The sequence below is a fragment of the Cynoglossus semilaevis genome, chromosome 14, assembly GCF_000523025.1.
Source record: "Cynoglossus semilaevis isolate Cse_v1.0 chromosome 14, Cse_v1.0, whole genome shotgun sequence".
Taxonomy (NCBI): Eukaryota; Metazoa; Chordata; class Actinopteri; order Pleuronectiformes; family Cynoglossidae; genus Cynoglossus; species Cynoglossus semilaevis.
Genome location: NC_024320.1, coordinates 18,274,153 through 18,300,196, shown reverse-complemented (window position 1 = coordinate 18,300,196; position 26,044 = coordinate 18,274,153). Strand labels below are relative to the sequence as shown.

Genomic DNA, 26,044 nt, shown 5'->3' with positions numbered 1-26,044 from the left:
TACTGTTTCCCTTTCTATATGTTAATTTTGAAAATTATTGATATCGTAAAATAAAATCACAGGACTTTGCTCTTGTTGTTTTTATCTCTGTAATGTAATAAATTAAGTTTCTTGTGCATCACCAAATCTTTTTTAAAATTTTTATAGCATTATTATTTTTATATTGATAATATAAACCAACCACGTGATTCAATGTACCAAACTTCTTTTTATCTCACTGCAGATCTGGACCACAGATCAGTTGTACTGGTTTATTTTGAGACTAGATAAGGACGGTGGATTATGTTGGAGATAAAATTTGAGGGACACAAATTCTTTTCAGAGTGTAACAAGTCCATTACCTTTGGCCTAGTAAGAGTGAAGTATAATCAGGAGGAGTCAAAGTTCAAAGCCCGCCGCCCCTGCCCGTAACCCAGCCACGGTTCAGGGCCGAGCTAACAATAGGCTACGGTTCTATGACCTGGACACCTGCAAGTCAAATATATATGGAAATATATATATATATATATATATATATATATAGATCTAATTATTATATTTCAAAGCTAATTATTTTGTAATTACTTGATGAAACTCAGTACTGTCCTCCAAAATATCTGACATTTATGTTTATATATAGCTATATATATACATATACACATATATGTTTAAATATAAGCTTATTTATATATATATAACTTGTTTTTTATTTCTATCCTGAAAACAACATGGTAATCTGTAATCACAGATTATTCATTGGATTTAAGCCTAGCCTCATTAGGACATTAGATACAGTTCTTAGTACAAATACTGAACTGATATCGGCCCAAAGTACGTCACTGGATACTGAAAACTTTTTTTAAGGTTCTGTTACCAAACAAATTAAAATATATATATAGTGACTGTGGAATGATTAAAAATTTATCACAATGTAGCAGTGGATTAATCATAATCATAAAAAGACGTGATTAACCATCATTAACACATTAGAATAGAAATTTCTAAATATGTTTAAATGTAGCTCAATAATTCAGGTAAAGTGTCTTGTCCTCAAAAATATTCATTGGTCCTCAGTTCCTCACGATCTATTTGACTCCAACAACATATTCTGGCTGGTGAGATGGTCTTTCAAACATGAGGTTTTTCAGTAAAACAATAACTTGTGACGTCATTTTTAAATGAAAAATTACATTAACCCCCCCAGCCCTCACATTACTTTGACTCCGTGAAGTCAACAAGAATTTTGACTTGAACTTTCCTCAGTGACGTCGTCGGAACTCATTATTGAACAACACAAGGAAACTGCTCACAAACACACGAGTGGGCGTTTCATTTAATATTTAACACGATAACTACTGAAAGCATTGTTTTGGTGATGCAAGCACTTGAACAACGTGGTCGTACAGAAGAGTTGATAACACAGTATATGATCTCGTACGACTCGGGGGCAAAAGGTCAGAACTGGAAAACCGGGAATTCCCTCTGGTCTCAACTTTATAGCAAACATTACAGACATTATTAACAAGAGCTTCAATGTAAACAGCAGTTTATAATAGTGTAGAGATAGAGTGTGAACTCAAAGTAACATACGTAAAATGATGCAACTCAAAATAGTCATGGAAATGAAAAAGAAAACCCAGGGAACACAAAATGGAAAGAAAGTAAAAACAGTTGAATGGAGTCATTTCACAATCACAAATTGCCTCCCTGTGGAACAGCGCCACCTAGAATATTATTCACCAGCCGCCACTGATGATGATGATTATGACAGAGCTGCCAAGCAAGAGAAAAAGAGGAAGATCTCAGAGAAGGTTTACGGATGTAGGGCAGTTAAGAACACGGGGATGGTTGGTTCAACAGTAGGGGGCGCAAGCGATGGGGTGGAAAAATGTAAAAACAAGGAATAGGTGAAAAATTCAAAAACACCTTCTCCTGCCACAAATATATCTTTGAATATTTTGACAAACTGTAAAAGCCAGAAGATAATGTTTGTCTACTTGTTCACACAGAGAAAAAAACACACTTTATTTCCACAGCTCTAATCTTCCATCTGGAGGGTGTGGTCATTCAACAGGACGTGCCAGCACTCTATCTTCTTGTCTTTGTTCTTCAGGCAGTCGTACCAGTGCTTCAGACACTCTCCTTTGGCCTGGATGCCCAGCTCACAGCCTCCTGAAACAGCACAACCATGGTTTACAGATCAGACCAGAGGGCTTCAACATGTGGCTGCAGGGAGGTACTGCACGAGGGTCGTGAAATCTTTGGTCATTAGTAGGGATGTTTGATATTATCGGCCAATCAATATTATCAGTTGATATTAGCATAATCAATATCGTTATTGGTTTTTCCTCCGATAATTAAAACCCGATAACGTAATGCCTGGGTTTTGACCAGATGTGACCTAAAAATAGTTTTGGAGTGCAAGTGAATTACTGTCACTGTGACACAGCACACGACTGCACACGAAGAACTGTGAATTCAGCCTTTAACCCAGCTACAGATATTGGTATCTGTTGATATCGGAATCAGAAATGAAGTGTTTGGACAATATCGGCATATCTGATGACGTGTGACAAAACCTTAATGTCACACAGTAATATGAATCAGGACCTTTCAATTATTGTAATACCTCTGTAGTGCACGCAGGAGGCAGTAGTGTTTCCATGGCAGTGGTACTAATAATAGGCATTTTTGTTTCTGCATTTATGTTTCAAACAAAATAATCACTTTGAAAAGCTTGACATTTGCAGAGGCATGGCCAACAATTCCACTGTGACTTCACATGGTTAAGATAAAAAAAAAAAAAACACAAATTTATGTTGAACTAAAAAAAACTAGTATTCAATGCCAAAAAGCTAAATACATTTATAAATGTCACCAGGAACAGTTTAATATAACAAAGTACATACATAGTATGTACATATATGCATAAATAAATATAAACATATATGTACATATATACACACATACATATATATTTTATAGGTGTACATATACATTTATTTATATTTATACATACATATATTATGGCTGAATGTGTACCAGACCTTTTTAAGTACTTATGCAGTTAGTATGAATTGTTTGGTGGAAAATGTATCTTTGGACAAAAAACCAAAGTAGAAAGTGATCTGTGTAATGTTGACTCAGTCAACAGTTTACTGCGTTCATGTGGGTTTTGGTGACATAACTGTGTCACACTGTCTGTTCGGGAAGAGACCCCCCCCCCACCCTTTTTAAAAAAAAATTATACTCTCATAAAGCTAAGTTTGTACTGGACCAGCACTGGACCAGCGTCTGTCCACTCTCTGCCTTCACTGCCCCCTGAAGGCACAGACAGAACCTGAATAAAATCTATTCTCTGAACATCATGAACCGTTGAAGCTCAGGATCAGGTCAGTGACAAAGAGAAAAAAAAGAGAACAAAAAAAACATACGTCAGACCCACAGCCATGTGAATCAGGCTGGTCCAGCACAACAGTGAGAATGTGGAGCACAGTGCTCTTGTTACCATGGCGACAAACTTTTTTTTAAACCCGCTGTCAATCAGGTCTAAATGGAAATCGTTTTAACGGCTGTTTAATATTTGAGTGCGGATGGAATAATCAAACGTACATTTCCACTTTGACCCCTGACCCCTCAGAGACCAACTGAGTTGACATGTGATCAATAGTCAATATTAACTCACCAATGAAATCATTGGATTTTCCCATGTCGTAGTCCCACACTGAGATTTCGAGCGTTTTCTTGGCCAGTTCTGTGTGTTTTATTTCATAGCTGAACTCCTGAAAACACAGAGAAGAGTTTATTGAAGGATCAACAGCAGAAGTAAAACCGATCGTAACAGAAAATAAAAAAAAGCACCGACCTCATTAAACTCTGGATTCAGGGTCTTCTTCTTGATCTGTGTCTTGTTTTTGGCTTTCTTCCCCATGTCTGGCTTCAAATATCTGAATCAGAAATGACCCCGAGATAAAACGGACAAATACAAAACCTTATCTGTATCAAATGAATTTTTTATCTTTAGTTGTAAAACCCAGTCATTCCACCTGCATCGGCTCACATTCAATATGATTAAAATACAAATTAAGTAATAAATACATGATTTATTTTGCCAAATAAAATTGATGTCACAGTTTAATTCAACAGTTCGGCTACAAAGGTAACACCTGATGTGGAGCTGACTCCAGTCACATGACCAGGACAGAGATAAGGAGGGAGATAAGGATGTAAGTTCATCTGAATTTACATCAATAAAATAAAAAATGAAATCCCAACTACACCTACTTCACTTTTTTACTTTGATGAGAGAGCTTCTTTTTTCTTAATAAAATCACTTCTATACTTCAACATTTCAACTCTGCCAACACTAATGTTCCTGAGAGTCAAACATACACTTTGACAAAAGGGTCCGAGTATCCGTTGGAGTCCATGGGAGCCAGGTGAGCGCAGCGGACCACGCCCACTATCAGACGACTCTGCTGACTGTTGTACGTCAGTGACATCAAGATACGACCTCTTTCCTTTGAATCCTCGCCTTCATTTAGCTGCAGGAGAACGCACAGACATAGACAGACATACACAGATACACTACTGCACTTACATATATATTATTCACAGCAAAGTACTAGAAAATTAGTGCATCGTTTCAGCACCAACTGTACTGTATTTCTTTGACCCTTTGAGCTGTTACACTGGAACGGCGGAGTATCACACACACTGAGTGTATCCACCTATAAACTGTACTATTTGTGCATTTTTTTCACTTTCAAAATTCATCAAGTGGACCAAATTGAACTCCCCAGTGGGCCGGATTTGGCCCGCAGGCTGTATGTTTGACACCCCTGCTGTATAGTATCAGTAAATACTGCAGTAGAGCCATTCATTGTCTACTGTTTCATTCTTGAATTTTGAATTTCTTCTTCTATTTTGACATTAATTTTAATTACCGTACTCATCCATTAGTTTGGGTTTTTAAGATACTGCAGTACAGGGAGTTGGTGCTTGTGCTGCTGTAGGAGTAGGAAGAATATTTTCATCTCCCTCTCACTCCTCACCGCTCAGTGATAATCTGTACATTACCATAAATAGGAAGACTTTTTTTGTCTTAGGTAACGTGAGAGCAGGGGTAGTGTTTCCGGAAAGACTGAGTGTAACCGATAGATGAAACAGTGAGTTTTATATTTAATCTGGGTCGATCACGTCCGGCTGACATTACATCTGTCTTTAAAGGAAACTATCATCCATACAGTACCACAGTACAGTACTGCAGTAGTACTGCATGCCAATATGCTGGGAAGCCTTTAGGACGAGCGGACGTATGATTTAAAAGGTCCACCTAAGTGGAATCTTACGTCATCCTCGTAGAGAGCCATGCCGCGGGACGAGCCTCCCACGGCCTTCTTCACCTTTGGACAGAAACGTAAAACGATAATCATCAATTAAGCTTTCATTAAAAGACTGTTACGACAATAAATATATGTATCATGAACACAGCCTTTTCCTGAACACACATCTATAAGTCCACGATTCAAATGTTTAGATAAATCAACAGTTCAACACACATTCATATATATATATATATGTATATATATACATATATACATATATATACTGAAATATATTGATACATACATATATAGGAAGATATACATACATACAACCATATATTTATATATATATTTTTCTCTCTACATTTTTATACTTTTTCTTGTGGCCAGGCACGTGCACGTACACGTGCACGTGCACGTGCTTGCCTAAACAGCCACAGAGATCTCTGCCCTCAAACCTTCATCTCACCAAATAAAGAAGAATAAATAGAGAATGCTGCCTGTTTGGATGGTTGAATGTTGATTCCCAGAGGTCAAAGGTTGTGTGTTTAATCTGTGGTGCTCAGGCCAATGTGTTCTGGCCTGACAATTTGTATCATAACAAGGTTTATTTTAAGTTGCAAAATAATCGGGGACTTTCTTTTTTTACTAAACTTGTCAACAGGTTAAACAACCTCAGGACAGAAAAATCACCAGGTCAGAAAACAAAAACCCATCCACCCACCGGGATGACCCGCTCCAGGCAGACATTGAAGTTTCTCTTCTGGTCGAACTTCAGTTTCTTCAGAGCCACTCGTGTCTCTCCTATGAACTCGTTGTGTCCAAACGTGTCCTCGTCACTGACTGAAAGGCTGACGGCAGATGGAGCACTCATTCAGAACTCAATCCACATTTTTGGTGTCATTTGTGCACAGGACGTAAAACTGGTTTTGTTACCGTAGAGTTTTGCGGGACATTTCATCATCGGTGATTCCGTGGTAAACCAGCGTCTCGTTCCACACAGGATTCAGAGTGTTTTTCAGCGTCTTGGTGCGGAGCTTGTTAGACTGAGCAGCAGAGAAGAACAGGAGAGGAGGAGAACCATATTAGAAGCTATAAAAACCACTGCTCTCCTTCACTCTGGAGAAAAACATTAAAATGACAGCTTTTTACCACGTGAACCATAAATCCTCAAATGTGTGATCACATATTTGCTGCATCGAGCGAGAGCCCAGTCGTTACGTCATACATTTTCAAAACATTTTCTCCACAGCTGTGTGTGGTTAGGTCTCCTGTATTAAAGTGCGGCTGATTTTTGTTTTTGAACATTTTTATTTTGTTGCTCAAGTCATCAAGTCAACTTGTACTTCAATGATTCAGAGACTGGAACAAAAACATGTTACATTAGTGCGGGTGATAAAAGCCACAGACTGGAACCATAACAACAACAACTGTACCTTACTGGCTCCAGGTAACAGGTGCAGCTTGACGTAGGGGTCAGCGAGTCCGTTCGAGTCCATGGGCTTCAATCCCTGGACACACGTCAAGTACAGTGCAGTGGTTTAACTCAAATTCACAGTGGGCCAAAATTAAAAAGTGGGACGAGGTCGTGGGTCAAACTGCATATTTATTGAAAACTTTATGGCAATTGAGCATGTTTTCCCCTACAACGGAGAAATTAAATTTGAAATAAAGCACACATCACTGGTCTTTATTTCTTATTATGTCTTTTTATCTGTAGCCTCTGGAGTTCCTTTTTAATGTAAATATTTTTTTTCACAGGTCATTAACAAAAAAAAACTAAATGTAAGTGCTATAGCACAGCACATGCAGCGCTAATCCTACAGATCCTGCCAGTATACAGGGCCTATATACTCCAACTCTAGTATACATTTGATATGATATCGCAGGCCAAATATAATTACACTGCGGGCCAGATTTGGCCCCCGGGCCTGAGTTTGACACCTGTGGTCTAGCTGGTGCAATGGTTTTATAGTGATCATTCTGTGGATCCATGACCAATGTCTACCACATGTGGTCGTCCCTACTTTATAATGACAGATTGAATGATTACAGTTGAAGGAGCAACAATAACGAAATTAAACACACGTTACCTAACTATCATTTCACGACACAGCGCCCTCTCCTGGACCTCTCTCTTCCACTCAGGATGAAAATGAACCAATAGCATATCATGCCACCTGGCACCAGCAGAGTCTGTGTTAGTTGTAAGTTTGCCTTGATTCCCATTGGCTGCTGGTTAGACGACAAGTTCTGAGCGACTTGGTCCAAATCTTACCGTATGTTGCAGTAAAACTCACTCACTGACTTTAACACTGATCTAACAGAATCCTCCGGCAGCAGCAGCCTCTTTGTCTTGGCTGGTCTTTTTACTAATTTGGTTTTATCCCGTCTCCTCCAATTCCATCATGTCTCTTCGTGTCCTATCACACTTCATCACGACTTCTCTCGTCACCCTGTCTTGCCCCGTCACCTTGCATTCATGTTGTCTTTTTTTTCTTTTTTGCCTCCTCACCCAAACCGATTATTTTGATTTAACTTTGCCACTGTCTCGTCACGTGTGTTTACCTTGGCTTTTATTATGCAGCAGTGCAGGGTGTGGTTGTCCTGCTCATAAAGAAGACTGAACTCCAGAGATCCAAGAGTAGCTGCAGGACAGAGACACGTGGACATGGTCAGTATGAGGATCTGAAAGGGTCATTCCGATATATGCAGCTAAGTCAAATGCCAGCAAATCTGACAAACCCAGGCATTGTGTTATCGGATTTTCATTATTGGAGAAAAAAATGTTAACGATCCTACCGATATTATGTAATTATGCTAATATATGCTAATATCGACCGACCGATATTATCAGACATCCCTCGTTTCAACCAATGACCTTGAAATGTTACTTGTCGTTTGATCTAATGTGAATGTCCAGCTGCAGACACAAAGGAAAATATTCTATTCTGACAGATTTTTTTTTTTTTTTTTTTAAAGTAAATACAGTCTCTTATATTTTGTTTCACACACACAGTAAATGTAAGTGTTGGCCGTGGTCTTACTGGCATCGTCTGAATCGTAATCATTGTCCTCCTCCTCTGTTCGCTCTGGTGTCGGTCTCTGGGGAGTCACAGGAGGGTGGACGGGGGGGACGATGGCTGCAGAGACGTCAGGCTGTGGAAGCTTGTTCCACACATCTACAACAGAGCAGAGGAGAAGAGTGAAACAGCGCAACGGAAATGTCTGAAAATGACACCAAATGCAAAACTATGAGGAAAAAAAACTACTCTTTGCTGTATTTGCTGATGATGTCACAGTTGGCGTGAGCACAACGACGCCACACTATATCTGGAGATTCAAAAAACCAAAGAATCAGTTCGCATCATTACTTCATCCTCCAGAGAAAGTCACCGCCACCGTCCAACTGTCGGTTGTATTTCGGAAACAAAATGCGACCCATTATGCTCACTGCTAACGTAAACGATTTTGCCACGGACTGTCCTTCGAGAAAACCAGCCAATCAAATCGCACGACACAGGAGCTCCGAAGTTCAAGGGTCGTTATCATTTAGAAATAGACCACAATCTCTTGACACTATACTACTACACAATAGTACTACCATATATAGTAGGGGTCAAAGTAGTCATCACTGCTCGTCAGTCAGGGCTCTCCATATAGTTAAACTACTACTTACTGTCAAAATATTTTATTATTTTTCCAGACCATAATCCTTCTGTGGTGATTCTTCTGTTATTTACTCACACCCTCCAACATGACGTGCTGCTGATGTCAGACCAGTCCTTACCTGAGGGGGGGGTGGCGTGCTGCAGTTTGGACTGAAGTGGTTTGGAGGCCAACACATGAGCCTCCGCCTTCTTCACTGCAGCTGGAGGCGTCTGTCCCTCAGAGCTGTCAGTTGTTAAACCGGCCGTCTGCTGCTGCTGCTGCTGCGGGGCTGTGAAGACAAAATTAAAACGTCCAACAAATTCACCTTGTACATGTCTGCAATACTGACCCACATGAGAGACAGAGATTACAGTCTCCACTGTCCTTGGTTGATCCTGTGTGGACTCTTACCCTGTGGATGGTCCAGTGTTGCAGGTTGCTCAGGGCGGCTGCTGGCCCCCACAGGAGCAGAACCGCGCTCCGTGCTGGACTGTTGAGGTTTGGACAGAGGGAGGAGAGGAGGGAGACTCTGCTGCTCTCTTCCCTGGAAAAACCAGGCTCCTGAACGCTTATGGAGCTGCAGGAAGACGGAGGGTGAAATTTAAAATAAATTTAAAAATTCCATTCGTTGTACATTTTAGGACTGACACTGTGAGCTTCTCCTGTTGTTTTCCAAAATGGAAAATATTCGATGTGACTGACATGAGAGAGCATTTTTTTAAAGATCTGCCTGAGGCAGAGACCACGACCACAGCGTCGTCATTAAACAGTTCAAATTCTATTTCCTTTGACATTTCCAGTTTGTAATAAAACTGAAATCCTCTCCTGGTCACAAACACCACTCTTTCATCTTTACTAACTTTAACATACGGTGACCAACCGTCCTGCCCTTTCACCAGGTTCATCTCACTTCCACTGTCATATAAATCTAATTTTAACCCTTTGTCCATCTGACCTGCTGCAGCACATTTGTGTTCATACTAACAGGTTGGACGTTGTTGTTGTTGTTGTTGTTGTCATATTGGTGTGGTCTAGTGATAGAATGTTCTTTAAGGACGTCATAATCATCCGAAGACAGATTTTTTGTTTCAAACTTCTGTGAATATTCCACCATTTCAAATGATAAGTCACTCCAGCTGATGACCTTTCCTGTTTCTATACATACTGTATTTTCTGTTGCACTTTTTTTCATCCTTTGGCTGGGTTTGCGACTTATATATTTTAAAATATATAATTTCACTTGTTTGTTATTCTCACACACTAGAGGGCACTCTAGCTGACTTATACTCTTATATATGCGACTTATATGTGGGGTTTTTTCTTCTTCATTATGAATTTTTTGGCTTGTGCGACTTAAAAAAAAGAATTTTATCTCAATATGTTTAGCACAGTTAGGTAAATGAACAGAGTTGTCGGTTTTCACCACTGATCAGTCTCTAATGCTCCGATCCTTCTATAATGAGATGATGGCTAAAATAAATCATCCACTCATACATTATTTATTTAGAAATATAGAGAGAGCACCGATCAGTGAAAGGTAATTTTCCAGGCTGCTGCTCTTTGAAGTGCAATTCTTTTTTATAGCTAGAGAGACAGAGAGAGTGAGAGAGGGGGGGGGGGAAACCTTCACTGCTGGTTTGAGGAGAAAGAACAGTATCATGATTTAGCCTTATGGTTTCTGTTTTTTTTTTGGTTTTTTTGCCCCTCATGTCTTACGTATATTTTCAGATTTATCCACAACAGAGGCAAAAACTCAATCTAGAAAATCTGTGTATGACCTGAACGTCCAACAGAAATAAAGTGGAACCTGGATTTTTATGCCACCCTCTCTGGGTGGTCTCACCTCTTGGTGTTCACTGCAGATCCTGCACAGCCACACGGGGGAGCTCTTGCTGTTGCTCCAGATCCCACATTTGCTGCACATGTGCTACAAAAGAGTACACAGATTGAGTCCACAGATTGAGTACACAGATTGAGTACACAGATTGAGTACACGTACAGTGACGGTGAGGTGCAGTCCTGACCGCAGGTGCACAGAGCACCGACCTACTGAGAGCTGAGAGATGGAGAGTGTGATGTCAGAGTGAGTTAGTGGACGGCTCAGCTGCACTGTATCGCCTGGGGGAACTTCTGATGGACTGTACATCCCAGAAGAAACACCAAGAACACACACTCACACTGTACGTCTGAAGGGACGCTCAGCTCTCTCTCAAATGTTGTCCAATAAATGGTCAAACCTACATTCATCTTAATTTAAGTCATATTTTATCATCATATATTTGTTGGCTTTACTGTAATGACGAACTCTCAGTATGATGTTAATGTTTTCATGCTTGTCAGTAACATAAACAAAGGTGTGCACTTAAAATGTGGAATAAATAAATAAATGAAGAAAATAAATATGTCGTGTTGTTGTCTTTTATCTTCTTTTTTCTGGTTTGACTTTGTCCTTTGTCCGTGTTGCAGAATTAAAACCCATCTACCTACAGTACCTTCCTGCAGTGAACACAGAGGACAGCTGTGACGCCCTGTGGTCCAAACACCGTCCCACAAAACAGACACTGTGATTGGCCATCGCCGCACGCCTTCTTCTTCATATCATCCAGGCGGGAAGACAGACGCCTGATGACACACACACACACACACACACACACAAATATGAGAAGAGAACAGAAGTGGATTCACATCAGTATTTCTCAGCTGATCTCCTACTGCCTGCAGATTCGTCAGCCGTGGTCATGTGATCACGACGTTCTCTCTCTCTCTCTCTCTCTCTCACCTAATCCTCTCCTGCTCCGTGGCCTCCATCATGTTGGCACGCGCCAGGACACTGTTGATGATCTCCTTCTCCTCATCTGTGAGCTCTTCACCTATGGATCCAGCAGACCTGTTCATCATCAACTACTTAGTCCTGGAAAACACACACACACACACACACACAAACACACACAAACACAAACACGCTGCAACGTTCGTATGAAAACAGAAAATGAATTGTTGTCTTCAAAATTATATGTTGGATATCTACAGCAGGTTGATGATGATTACGTCACATTTATACAAAGACAGAAACTCAGTTTAAAAGAGCTTCAAGTCCTGATGTGAATAAACAGATGTCAAACCTAATCAGAATATCCACATCAAGTCTGGGGGCTCCCTGGAGCCTAAGACCAAAGGTCAACAGATGGATCACTGCTGGAGTTCCATCTTCTCTTCCTGTGTGTCGGGGTTTTTTTGGTTTCCTCTCACATACAAAAACTTCATATAACTTTAGGCTAACTGGACAAACGCTCTAACCTGACCTTATACAGTTGGTATTAGTGTCGTTACTTGTGATGAACTGTCTAGCGCATGGGGTGTCAAACATACGGCACGCAGTCCAAAACCGGTCCAATCCAGGCCCGCTTGATGAAAATAAAAATAAATACTCTTCACTTCAAGTTGAGGATATTTTTAGTAAAATTCATTTTCATTAAATATAAATAATACATAAATATCTAATAAACTTGTACTTATTTGCATGAAAACATAGGGGACCCGTGGCGCTTTGGCCCAGACGCAATGTCTCTGTCATTGGTGTGGAACCCCAGGGTTCACCTCCTGGGCAAGTTCAAATCCCAGTCAGGGCGGTTGGTACCTTCCAGTGGACTCACCACCTGCAGGAAGGTTCGGGGCGGTTGGTACGGTGCAGTGTGATTTGGGTGGCAACTGCTGCCCCCGTGACCCGGTAATGGATAAGCGGATGAAAATGGATGGATGGATGGAACATAGGGGATTTTTACTGTACTTATTTGCATGAAAACATAGGGGACCCGAAACGCTTTGGCCCAGACGCAATGTCTCTGTCATTGGTGTGGAACCCCAGGGTTCACCTCCTGGGCAAGTTCAAATCCCAGTCAGGGCGGTTGGTACCTTCCAGTGGACTCACCACCTGCAGGAAGGTTCGGGGCGGTTGGTACGGTGCAGTGTGATTTGGGTGGCAACTGCTGCCCCCGTGACCCGGTAATGGATAAGCGGATGAAAATGGATGGATGGATGGATGGATGGAACATAGGGGATTTTTACTTATTGTTATTTATAGTTAGGTTATGATTGGTCTGGTCCGGCCTTTGTGACATCTAATTAGGTTGTATGTCGTATGCAGTCTGCCACCCCTGGTCCAGCGTGTACCCCTCCCTCACCCCATGACCGCTGGGACAGGCTACAGAGGATCATAAACTCTGTTCCACGGACGTATTTCAACTCTCCCATCACTAGACACTGACCATTTTGAACATTAGATCATATGACAGGGGATAGGGGGCGCTCAAAGGTAAAAATATTTACAGTTGTGAAACAGCTCAGGGGCTTTAACCCCCCCTCCCCCGAAACACCCACTCCCCTCGTCTCTGAAAATGCCCTGTCCGTGACACATGGAAATGTCAGGGGTCACTGCTGTCACTGTGGACAGTGTGTGGACACTTTGCCTTTCAGTGCGACCGCTACCTTTCCCTCTCACTACTAATGCTTCAAGGCACACACAAACCTCACGCCACATCGTCACGTCTTGTCGTTATGAATCACATCATGGCAATTATAGTCCGGGCTAAATTAAAATGATAGATTGGAAGACAACACAGAGGGAGAACATTAACCCCGCAGGTTACTGTCTTAGTGATGAGCTCAGACTGAAATATATTTTGTCTGTCGACACCGTCGTTGTGTCAAAGAAACCGTCAGAGAAAAGATGCATCTGTCATTCTGTTCTTTTCTCTAATGTACTGAATCATTTACTGAATGAACAAACTTAATGAACAAATTAAGGACTTCACATGAAGTATTTCTAATTTGTCTCCAGTCTAGCTTGAATTGAATACAGATGGGAGCAGGTGGAGCGGGTGGATGTGTGGTGGAGCTCAGCAGCAGAACGACACTCTGAGACAGATCTGAGTCTCAATGTCGTATTGACGCCACATCAATACAGCTCTGCTCTCACCGTCTGAACCCAGTGTGTGGCTCACAGGTGTGGACAAGTACTCCCACACAGTAGTAGTACTGTAAATAATACACAACTGAGGTGTATCCTGTGGCTAATCTCGAAGAACCAGAGTGAATCCTCACAGCTGCGCTCACACAGGACTGAGTCAAGAAAGTGAATCCTTGAGAGTCGTTGACAAGATCTTACTTCATGTTCAAAGACAGAACAGTGCTGAGTCGACAAATCTGTGCAGTCACCGTGGGTGTCAGGTCCTGCATGGACAAGTACTCCCAATGACTTTAACCCTTTGTGCTTTCACACACCTAAGTCAGAGGACAGAAATCGTGAGATTGTTCTTACATTTTTTTCACTAAAATGATTGACATTTAAATTTGGACTTTTCTTTAACTCATCATTTTGGTTATTTTTCAGATGGTGGTTTTCAGGCGGAGGTTAATGGAGCATTAAACGCACCACCTCCTCCTCCTCCTCCTCCCTGACCTCCACCCTGTCAAGGACACATGTCATCACATGAACCCCGGTTTGTTTTACACCTGCCACTTAGTGTCGATTTATGGAGGAACAGAACGACCTCCAGGGATCATACAGTGTGTGTGTGTGTGTGTGTGTGTGTGTGTGTGTGTGTGTTAAGATTGATGGTGACCTGTCCTGTGAACCCATGTTAACTACTTTTGATAAAAAGTCTATTTGTTGGAGTGGACACTTCCAGAACCATTTCCATAATTTCTCACACTTTCCTGAATACAGTGGAGGGATTAGAAGAACGAGTGTCTAACACCGCTCTGACATCACAACTGCACTCCAGGAAGGGATTACACTTCAAATAATCGAATAATCTAGAGTCGTATGTACATACAGAGATAAAGGTCTACATACAGAAGTCTCATCCTCTGTATGTAAAGTAGTACTGAAGGAGCATGTACGAGTAAAATACAAAATACTATACAGAGTAGTGTCACAGCTGATGTTAAACTAAACACTGAGTCAAGGGGTCAAACTCAATCAGCAATACTGATATTCCCCTTGAAGGTGTAACTGTAAGACTGTGTGGCTGTAAATACTCCATAACATGTTAATACATGTTTCTGTAATTGATTATGACATACTACAGTTACAACTATTGTACATGTTCTGTGTAAAAAGAAAATTTAACAAGTTAAGAAACTCACTTTATCATAAGGCAGTTAAACACTGTTTAAGCTCCTGGGCCACAGAAAATACTCAGCGGGCCTCAGTTGGCCCGCGGGCCTTGCGTTTGACACAAACGCATTAGTAAACCCAGTTTATGAGATTGATTAGATTAGATTGTATGTTCACCACAACCAGGCAAAAACATCAACACAACGATTTACATCACGTTCACACCTCGAGGCACATTAGTGATTACAGTAGTGATGAACCGCTGAGGCCGAGGTACTCACATTAAAGAGAAGGTGAAAAATGTGAAATCAATAGAAATGGAGGAACAGTTTTCGACCCCCAGGGACGGATTAATAACTCTAATCTAGATCTCAGCTGATCTATAGAAAGTTGGAGGCTCATATATAACAGCGTCATTAGGAGAACATGACACGGGGAGCACGGCCTTCACTTACTTATAGCATGTGCTGGGGTTTTTTTTTTTTCACAAGGCAGAAATATAACCAACCAACACATCACCATCACAGACAGAAGATGTGGTGGGAAAAAAAAGATTCTATTATTGTCACTTAGTTTGAAGCTAACAGCACTATATGGATGTCTGCAACTTAATAAAAGGAATGTTTAATACAGAGTGTATTTACAAAGATTAGAAAAATCTGATTTGCATCTTCATTAACTTCATTCACTTACTGTTTGTTTGAAAATGTATTATGGCTCAAAACACTGATTTTCTCCACTTCACAGGCTTCGACCGGTCGTCCATTTCCCACTCATGACTAACGCCGCACTTTCCTTTCTCTTTGGTCACGTCCATTATTGACCTTCCCTGTGGTTGTTGATGATATGGTCACAGCTCTGACAGATGGCAGTCTGCTCTGCTGTCCTCTCAGACACTGCACATACAGTTCAATACATCACATCACACCAGGTGTCTGTACATGTTCATATCAACCAGAACAGATGACGTGGGGAACGACACCACTGCATCAAAACTCCACTCATACTGAAGTCCAAGTATTTCATTAAGAACGCGTTAGAAATACTGACATCAACCCTGATGTTGAAGTCCAAGTATTTCATTAAGAACGCACCTGAATGGACCTGAAATGATGTCGTCATGACAACAGTTTTATCCATTCAGATACATGCACTGTTCCTCCTGCCACTGTCCAACTACACCAACACCTCCATCACACACTGGGTGGCCCATACTGTAGGTCACATCACCGCTGTCCACTGTCCACTGTCCACTGTCCACTGTCCAATCCTCCACTCAGGCTTGTCATAAGAGCAGATTATGGAGCTTAGTTCTGCTGAGACTCATCAGCACTGACTTTATCCTCTCTCTGATGACTTTTTGGTGTGACTGTTAACTTTCAAACTCACACACACACCCTCTCACACACACACACACACACAGATAAACATACTCAAACCCCCTACTAATGACTCCTGGGTGAAGTCAAGCTTAGATGGGAGAGTAATCTGCTGTGTAAATCCTACCATGGTCAGTGAGGACGTTCCTTCTCTGTGCACTAGAAGAGACCACTGGACTTAAGGATACATGAAATACTTCCCAAAGTAATGAAGATGTGTGGGAAACATTATTACACCAGTCGAAGATAAATACATCTTTCCTTACAAGGAAAGGTTAGGAAAGGAAATGAAAAAAAGGAAAAGACAGGAAGACACAGACGAGCAGGTTAGTGTCCAGACCAACACCGTCTCCTGTTGGATATCACATGTATCCTCATCTCATGTTCATTACCACAGCACCGTGCACATCATAAGCCTGAAGTTGCATTAGTATCTGGTCACCAAATCCAAAAAAAAGACATTTAGCTCCATCTACTGAACACAACTGTGAAATAATCAATGTACTGATCTTTAACACCTGTAAAAGGTTCCAAATGCAGTTTAACCCAGATCTGACTTACATTAGAGCAGGGGTGTCAGACTCATTTTCACCAGTAGGGGGCGGGGGGTCACATCAGCAGTACAGTCCACCTGATGTTTGACACACAGGAAGTGAGGAACCATCCTGGGGGGTCAGTTCAAGTCATCAACCTTCAAAACCACAGACAGCTACAGAAAAACCAACACAGATGTTGTGGATCTTATTTCCAGTTCAGGCTTTTCCTACGTTTACACCCTCCCAGATAGAGGGCGCTGCAGCTGCAGGTCCAAGGTGGAGGAGGAGGAATGTCAATTACTGTGCAGCCCCAGCATGTAAACTGTTAAAAGCTCAGGTGAGACATTCCTCACTGCAGGCAACCAAAAGAGGAAAGTCATGAATTTTAACTGATTTTTCAAACGGATGAGGTCACAGTGGACTTGACCCCAGCCCTTTCTATGTTTTATGATCAAAGGGGCAATTTCACTCACTCTGCCACCGCTGTCCACAGTAGAAGACCACCACTGGTCAATACCTGGCATGGGCAAGTCTGCTGTGAACTGAAGCTGTGAGTACAGCTACTCTACTGCTGCACGGACACTACATTTACAGATGTAATATAATATATAATATCATATAATTTCCTCTTTAACCTCCTTTTCTACTAAACTCCTATTGTCTCCATTTTTGTTCTTATCTTATCATGTCTCAACTCTGATTCTCTTACTTTATCTTTAAATCAGTCCAACTTTACTCTCTCTCTGATCTAATCCTAATCCTGTTCATACCAGTAACTAAAATTTCAGATTCATCATCTTTCATCAGGCTGCGTCCTTCTGTCCAACATCCCTGACACTTGTCTTCTCTCTTTTCTCCACTGTTTCCTTCATCCACCTTCACTACATCCATTTCCTTGGAGCTGCGTCTTCGGTCTCACGGACACAAATGTATGCTGTCTTTTTTGCTGCTGACCTTTGAATATGCCATAACAATGTTTTTGAATCAAGGACCAGCAGCTCCAACTGCTCAAAAGGATCTTCTGGTACATAAATCTGTTTGAACGTTAGTCCACGTCTGACCTGATCTGTAATGTCAGGTTCAACTGTTTTTCCCCGTGTTCAAACTGAGGCGTAGACGTTGTGTGATGGACAGGCTGCAGATGTACAGCCACAGGGGCCACATATACAGACAAACAACCATCCACACACTACGGTCTCACTGTCAAGAGTGAACAATCAACCTGATCATGTGTGACAGTGGGAGGAAACCAGGAGACGTGGAGAAAACCCACTCCCAGGGTAGGCGTCCACATCCACTCTTATCTCTTCTTCTCTTCCACATTCTATTTATAAATATATGATCATGTTTTACATGTGTTTCAAATGTCGGCTTTTGATTTAAAATCTTACAAAGGAAATGTTTATTTACACGTCTTTATTGTGTGGAAAAATTCCACTTGAAAAAAAACACTCCAAATTGCAATCACGTTTTTTTTACATTGTGCACCCCCTAGTGGTAGCTTGCGCACACCTCCCAACCCCAAGGGTGCTCACACCATATTTTAGAAATCCCTGTATTAGTGTTTCACATAAAGACTGGATCCATGTGGTTCAGACAGCTACACAACTCACGATGGCTGATTCATCTTCGTCTTGACTGTAAATCCTCCGAGGTGCCAAAAAAACAACAGCAGGGGGAGATTTCTCCACTTTCAGCACTCAGTGAGTGCTGAGTTAGGTTGACACTTCAACTAAAGGACATTAGCTGCATGATATTTCACCTCAGTGCTCAGCAGTCCTGTATAATTGACCACCACCCACCTAGCACACGTCTCTGTCAATACAGCTNNNNTGAAGGGGGGGTAAGGGGGGGCTGAAGAGAATCATGGGGTGGTGATTACAGGGAGCAAGGGAATGAAGAGCAGGCTCAATAAAGGCAGCCACGGCAGCAGATGGACCAGAGCTAATTCTTCTGCTTCTACTGCTAATACACGTTAGCACTTTGAGCAGCAGCAGCGTCTCAGCACTGAGGGGTCCAATAAATGTAAACCATTGTATGTAGTAAAAAAAAAAAGACACAACTTTCTGTCTGTTCAACTGTGCCGGGAGTGAAATTAGTCGTTATCTCTGTAACATGAATACGACACTGAACTGACAGGTACAGAATATTAACATTAACTCTCACCCACGTCATGGTGTCAGCCTCCTCAGGGGGGCAGTCACGGAGAGCCATTTCCCCAGCAGCGTCCATTAACTCCTCGGGGTTGTTGGCTTTGTATTCCCGAGTCAGCTGGGAGATGTAATCCCTCCCCTCCTGCCTGGAACACCTCCCCAGGGAACTCCCCTGTAGGCACCCTGAACAGATGCTCCACCATCTACACTGGCTCCAGTGGAGGTGGAGCAGCAGTGGCTCCACAGGAATGACTGAGTGTTTCACATTATCTCCAGAGCTGAACTCAGTCACTGTTGGAGGAAACTCATCTCCTGGTTCCTAGGCTCGTATTTCCATCCTATCTTTTCAGTCGTGACCCATAGCTCAAGAAATAAATGAACAGACAGTAAACGTTCTGCTGCAACTTTCTTCTACTTCCATTCTCCCATTCTATTGACCGTGACTCAAAGTGGACATTCCAGCAAATTCTATCAGGGAGACGTCGTCTCAGACACAACCTGGCTGCCTCACACACTGCAAATTTCTTGATAAAGATAATTTAACCATACTGTTCAGAAAAGCAGAGAAGGTTTCCAACCAGAGCTTCACTGAAGCCACAAACAGTAGACCAGGCACACTGGCCTGTAATGGAGGAGGTTCTGGGTTTGACTCCATCAAAACGTCAGAAAGAAATATCAGAAATCTGTTGTTCCTGATGAAGAAACACCAAAAGCAGTCTTCATCCAACTCCCACTCCTCCAAACAGACAGAACGTTAGTCAGAGCCTCCAGAACGGACTCCAATCAACTTTATCTCTCGTCTGGAGCCGACTGGTTCTGAAACCCGACTGCGTTTACAGACACACCCAACTATCAGAAGCAAACCCTGGCCTAGTGGTGGGAACGGGTCATGACAGGATAGAGGTTCAGTTCCCCTGCTGAGCCAGCATCAATTCTGCTGCTCCCCTGACTCTTGGTTAAAATAAAAACTATATACTAATGTATAAATTGTATTTTTCAAATGTTTATAAAGGTGCAGAGAAGATTTGTCTTTATTTTTACTGTAGCTTTTCTCCTATCACCAAAAACCAAACAGACTATTCACAATAAAAAAATTAAATTAAATTTATGATCACAGTAAAGCTTTGAACGTCAAGGTAAAAAGAAAAGAAAATGCATATTCTGGCACAATTATAATCTGTTTTTAGAAAAAACAGTGCATAAGATAAGCAGTATTGTTCCAGTCACATTTGAACTAAAAAAAAAAAGAAAACAGTTATTTTATTCCTAATTCTAGTGAAAAATCTATGAAATTGTTTTTGTATGAATCTATTATTTAAACCCCTGACAGGTGAATCAAATGAAGTATATCAAATGCTGATGCTGTTAAATAACATGAACTAAATGTTAATAAATCTACTTTTGATGATAAACCAGCGTCTGTTGTGACTCATTAGTGCAAGTCAGTGAAAACAGAGAACGTTTTCTTACCAGAGGCGTTCAAACCGACGTGTTGTTGTTCTTTTTCTCTCTCTCTCAGCACGAGATGCACTTCAGTGTGACAGACAGAAATCCAGCAGCAGCCTGGCCTCAGCTTCCAGCATCCTCTGAACTGCTCTCCTCCCCACTGTCAGCCACTGTAGTACAAGGTTGGCTCCGCCTCCCTCTCTCCCACGGTTCTTCTGTCTGTCTCCCATTAACTACCTCCACCCTCACTCTCATCTCTGGAGTTACTTTCCAAATGATTCAGTGGTTCATAATTAATTGTATTAATTAAACTTCATTTCTCTATTTCCGTTCTACAAAGTATGAATAAATCGATTTGACATGACTTAACTTACCTACCGTAGATATTTATGTCCGAATAATATTGTCCGGCCGATATTATTGGCCCGATATTAACATATTTATATAATATCTGTAAGAATCGTTATCGGTTTTTCCGATAATGCCATGCCTGGGTTTCGTCGAATGTGCTGGAATTGCTTCTGGGATTCTGAGACTTTCACAGCAGAGGTTTCGAGTTTTTGAAAACGGCTGCATATATCGGTAACGGTTGATATCGGTGTCGGAAATTAAATGTTTGGACAATATCGGTATATCGGCGAAAAAGTTAACATCAGTCATGTTTGAGTTCACAAACATGACTTCTTCTTGGGATGCGCTTGACGAGGCTACAAAGCCACAATACTATGCTACAGGAAACACTCGTATATTGACAGGAAGTCAATTCCTGATGAGCAAAGTTTAAAAGAGAGAGAGAGAGCAACAGGATCACTACTACAACTGTGATGAGATCATTTTCTTTAAGCTAATATTGTACATCCCTAAAGATTTAAATTATTTTTAAACTATTTACTTTTCCAGGTATAAAGCTGCCAAAAAAAACAATAATAATTAAAAAAAACAACAGGTAAATTTCCCCAAATTTACAGAAGACACAACACAGAGTGGTTCTCCATTAGCTGGAGTTGAAGCAGACATTTTTCTTTCCCAAAAAGAGCGAGTGAGTGGATTATGATCTGAAATAACTAAATTAGCAGCATAATCAAAATGAGATTAGAGCCAAATTCTCTTTGGTTCTAAGGAGAGTTGCAGCTCGTGCGTTAGGCTGTACGGTCTGACAGCACTGCAGACGGCAGCTGGACAAACACGTTTCTCTTAAATACATTGACAATAATCCTGACACATACTGTGACGTTAGGTTCACTATTAATATCAATCGGAGACACAGCTTAAAGAAACAACAAATTGTTGGTTGACTGCTGCGTTGACTCTCACCCCTGCACCGTGGCCTTAGAGAAACTGAAGCCTTTTCACATTCAACTAATTCTGTCAAACAAATGTGACTTTTGTTCAGGTGTATTTGTAATTATTCTCATTTTAACAAAGTCCATTCTTATATTAAACACAGGGGGTTAATTGTTTTTCACCACCTCTGGACAAAAAGCATTGAACAAACTTTAACAATATTACAAAAAGTTAATTATTTCTGTAACTATGTACGTGCAGTGATTCATCTGCTCCACCAGGCAATAACAGGCACGTGTTAGTGGAGATGTTACTTAGTAACCTGAAACACTCTCATCTTTTTTAGCCCTGGCGTTCATTCATGCTCCATATGGGAATGTTTCTAATGAATCTATTTTTGGCCTTTTATTCCCCCTGGAGCCAAACAGCTGCACTTATTATGTACAACACAATACAAATCCAATAGAAGTGCAGCACAGTGCAATTACAGCCCAGGATGATTATGTAATGCTATTATACAAACAACGCCAGGAGTTAACCTTAACCCTTTTAAAGAGAACCGTCAGTAACAAGAGCCACAGCCAGTTACTGTCACGGGTGTGTAACGTTACACGGGAGAAACACACCTTTGTGTCACAACACTCAGCGTCTGTGGAGGCGGTGTGATTTATTAGATTAGGGTCAGTGTGTCCCCCTGGACCTAAAGCTTTAGATCGAATTAAATTACTGTCATTCACTCGGTCTCAGTGAGACTGTGGACAGCCCTCTGTCGCCCTCTTGTGGTTACTTCTTTGTAACGTCTAACCCGCCCGGCTACCTCACACACGACATCGAATGTTCAATTGACCAAACATTTTCCAAAAGACATACGAAACAAAAAGGTAAAGGGGATGTTGGTGGGTTTTGTATATTTTAACGGTCTGATGCGTTCGATAACAATGAGCAATTGGAACGTAGAACATTCAACTTTGCGTTCTGAAATCCAGGACTTCTTAATTTTCCGGAAAGCGCCATTATTAACATTCCGTAACACAGATGCACTGACTAGCACATAGCACGTTAGCGGTTACTTACACTGAAGGTTTTGTCCGCTTTTAATTTGGGCTCTACCAAAAACACTGAGTCTTGTCAGTTGCATTACTGCCACCTACTGGATACATTTTGCACTGGTTAAATATATATAATATATACCGTCTTTATCGATGATGTTCAGAGAGATACATACTTTCTGTAACTTTTAAAGACATTTAAAAATGTAAGTGTTTATATCATTATATTATATTATTAGTTCATAATAAATGTCATGGGTTATTTTGTGAAGCCATCATTGTACTGTATGCAGGTCCAATTTAAACTGGAAGAAATGTCAAAAATAGTTCCTGGTTTAGCCACAGCATGTGACGCCACTGACAGCCAACACAGAAGAGACAGGTTTCCTTAGTGCAGAGAAAGTCAGAGCGAATCATTAGTTGTGGTTTTTCTGTTGGTGTGACCGTTGGTCTGTGGTGACTGTCACAGGGTAAAAGCTTCTTCTTCAATGCACAGCACTGTTAGTTAAAATCAAGTACTGTTGAATGTAGAGTGGAACTTTAAAATGAACGGCTGTTTGTTATGTTTGATGTCATTGTCAAACTGTCTGTGCTTGGAGATTAAAATGCAGTTTAACATTATTCAGCACCTTTGCATCCAAACCTGAAAATCTTCACCCATGCTACTTGGTTCATTTTAGCTCATTTTTAAAAACACAGCTTACTCTAAATTGCCCTGTGGCTGATTGGGGAACTGTTCAGGGTGAATCCACATCCATGGCTAGGGTTGACTTCAGTTCTCCTGTGGCCCTAAAAAGAATTAAGCTGTAGAACAGGGGTTTCTAACTCATTAGAACTGAGGGTGATTGCTGCTGTGTTCAATACAATAAAAAACCAAAGTAAAAGTTTTTTGTGTACTCCTTTAAATACTGTATAGTACAATATATCAGGTGAGTAGTGAGAACATTTCCTGGTGTTCACAAATGAGCTCTAAAAGATGGCTCTTTTCTCAGTCATAGAAATGGTCACAGATATAAACAAATGTCAAACACCACTTGTTGAGGCATTAGCTAGCCATTTATTGTTATTGAGGAAGTTAACATGGTTAACTGCATTGAAAGTCATACAATAAAACCTCTGAAGCTTTGTGAGGTCCCTCCCTGCGTCATAGAGAGAAAGCTGGAGGAATATACATACAGTATATCTTATTGGCAAGTAGATATGTTTTAGTCGGTACATTCTCCACTACCTGGTACTCATGTACAATATACATGTCAAAAAATATAGTTTGTTTGCATTGCAATCACCGTTATTCCTTTTTGTTCAGGATGTTCAGGGCGAAACGATTCACATTTATGCGTTACGATGGTTCCGTATGATGATGGAAAATACAAGAGAACTGTTGTTTGTTTTGTAATACCTATCACATACAAGTAGGTACATGCATAGAAGGCACATCTATGCATCTAAATTGCTTACATGATACATGGAAAACAGATTTAACACCTGCAGAAAAAAATAATGTGTCCATGAAGATGTTATGGCTGATTAAAGAAGCTGAACTGGCAGCACTCTACCAATCTCTCTCTCTCTCACACACACACTGATATGATATACTGATATGGCCACAAACAAGCACTCTACTAGACATTATAGACAAATACCAACTCATCTGTTGAGCAACAAATCTGCACATAGAACCAGACACTGCAGATGATGTAGTTATTCCAGCCAGTCGATGGTGTGTTCACCCAGAAAAAACACTGGGGTGAAAACACTCGTGGTTAATTAGTTTAAAGACTTTACGGCAGCGTCCTCCGACAGGAGGAGACAACCCCGGGACAGAAACAGAAAACACGGACTTTGTGTAATTTTTTGGATTTCTAGAATGACACAGAGAAGCAGCTCGATCCTGAATCAGGCCGACGGTTGTTAAACGGTCCCTAGAAGGCCAAATGAAATGCTGCTTCAACCTCTTTCTTAGCTCATGGTGAGCCAATGTGCAGAGGGAAATTACACACGTGAATATGAACAGACAAACTGGATGAAACCAGATGAAGGGGAGCCTCTTATTGGAACACCCCCAAATACTGCGACTAGAAGGAAAGAAAAACGGCAGGAATGATTGTATTTTTGCTAAGTCGGAGATTATGGATGGGTACCTTGATTCACTTTGTATATTTTTGCACTCAATGTGAAGCCACAGCTGGTGGGGAATGGAGCATTTTAACGACTTTTACAGAACTGTATCCAAAAAGAAAATAAGACAAACATACGACTCAGAGTGAAAACAATATTGCAAAGTATAAAAAAAAGCACACAGGTACAAGGCTACAAACATGGCTGTTGTAAAAGTGAAGGACCTACGCAACACATCAAACTCCAGCTCGTTCCTACTGATTTCATTCACTTGTGTGAATTTTTAGCCTGCTGTTTTTATAGTGTGGCAGGATATTGTAGTAATAAAGTAGGTGACATGTACTGCATGTTAGGGAGTATTCGGTCTGTAGGCTGCTTATGAGTTCATTAACTGTGCTCAACATCACAATTACACAAGTCCTCCAGTAGACAATACTGTAGTATTTCACCATGATACAGGCTTTATCGCGTTGTCTGAAACATGTTTGAAATAACACAAAAAAAAAAATCTTCAGATTTTGCAGGATGTTAAATCTTTGCGCAAACTCTAAATTTTGGAATATGCTAAGCTGCGAGTAGATGAGTTTTAAGGTGGATCAACTATGGTTAAACTGAATAGGATTTCTACCTTCAGTACCACACTGTTACGCTCTATTGGTTCAGCTTAGCATGATGAAACAGTTCTCCTTGATTTTCTTCCATCCACGCCACAGTAATCATTTTATGTACATTTATACATTCACCTAGGATTAAAGAAAGTGTTGTGGTGGGGGGGTGACTGAGCTCAGGAGGCGTCCCTCAGAGAATTAACCTTAACAGTTGGTCAAACGTTCCATTCATGTCTATCTTTTGTGCTTCTTTATGCTACACCCTCTGGTGGTCAGCTGTAGCAGTACAGTTCCCATTTCTGACTAGCTTCAATTTTAGTGTCCAGACCAAAAGAGTGAAAATCATTACATTTGACTGAAAATGTTTAAAAAGAAATTCCCAAACACACTTTGAAT

General features: G+C 41.0%; 1 protein-coding gene across 1 annotated transcript; it reads right to left on the bottom strand.

Annotated features, from left to right (window-relative positions):
• Nucleotides 1-1,279: 1,279 nt before the first annotated feature.
• rph3aa (rabphilin 3A homolog (mouse), a) lies at nucleotides 1,280-21,965 on the bottom strand. The gene is made up of 16 exons (XM_008325650.3): nucleotides 20,614-21,965; nucleotides 11,737-11,868; nucleotides 11,450-11,579; nucleotides 10,801-10,884; nucleotides 9,369-9,534; nucleotides 9,097-9,246; nucleotides 8,354-8,488; nucleotides 7,875-7,954; nucleotides 6,743-6,817; nucleotides 6,243-6,352; nucleotides 6,031-6,157; nucleotides 5,331-5,384; nucleotides 4,372-4,523; nucleotides 3,845-3,926; nucleotides 3,665-3,761; nucleotides 1,280-2,151 (listed from the first exon to the last, which is right to left on the bottom strand). The coding sequence occupies exons 2-16, from the start codon at nucleotides 11,853-11,855 to the stop codon at nucleotides 2,018-2,020; spliced, it is 1,695 nt and encodes a 564-aa protein (XP_008323872.1). The 5' UTR covers nucleotides 11,856-11,868; nucleotides 20,614-21,965; the 3' UTR covers nucleotides 1,280-2,017.
• Between the last annotated feature and the right edge of the window lie 4,079 nt (nucleotides 21,966-26,044).

Bases quoted from the DNA above. Each gene is read 5' to 3' on its own strand.
- rph3aa (XM_008325650.3), bottom strand. From the start codon at position 11,855: ATGATGAACAGGTCTGCTGGATCCATAGGTGAAGAGCTCACAGATGAG. The intron at 8,489-9,096 runs GTAAGGACTGGT...GCTCTGTTGTAG, and splicing joins GCACGCCACCCCCCCCTCAG to ATGTGTGGAACAAGCTTCCA. The intron at 7,955-8,353 runs GTAAGACCACGG...TCTGTCCTGCAG, and splicing joins TTACGATTCAGACGATGCCA to CTACTCTTGGATCTCTGGAG.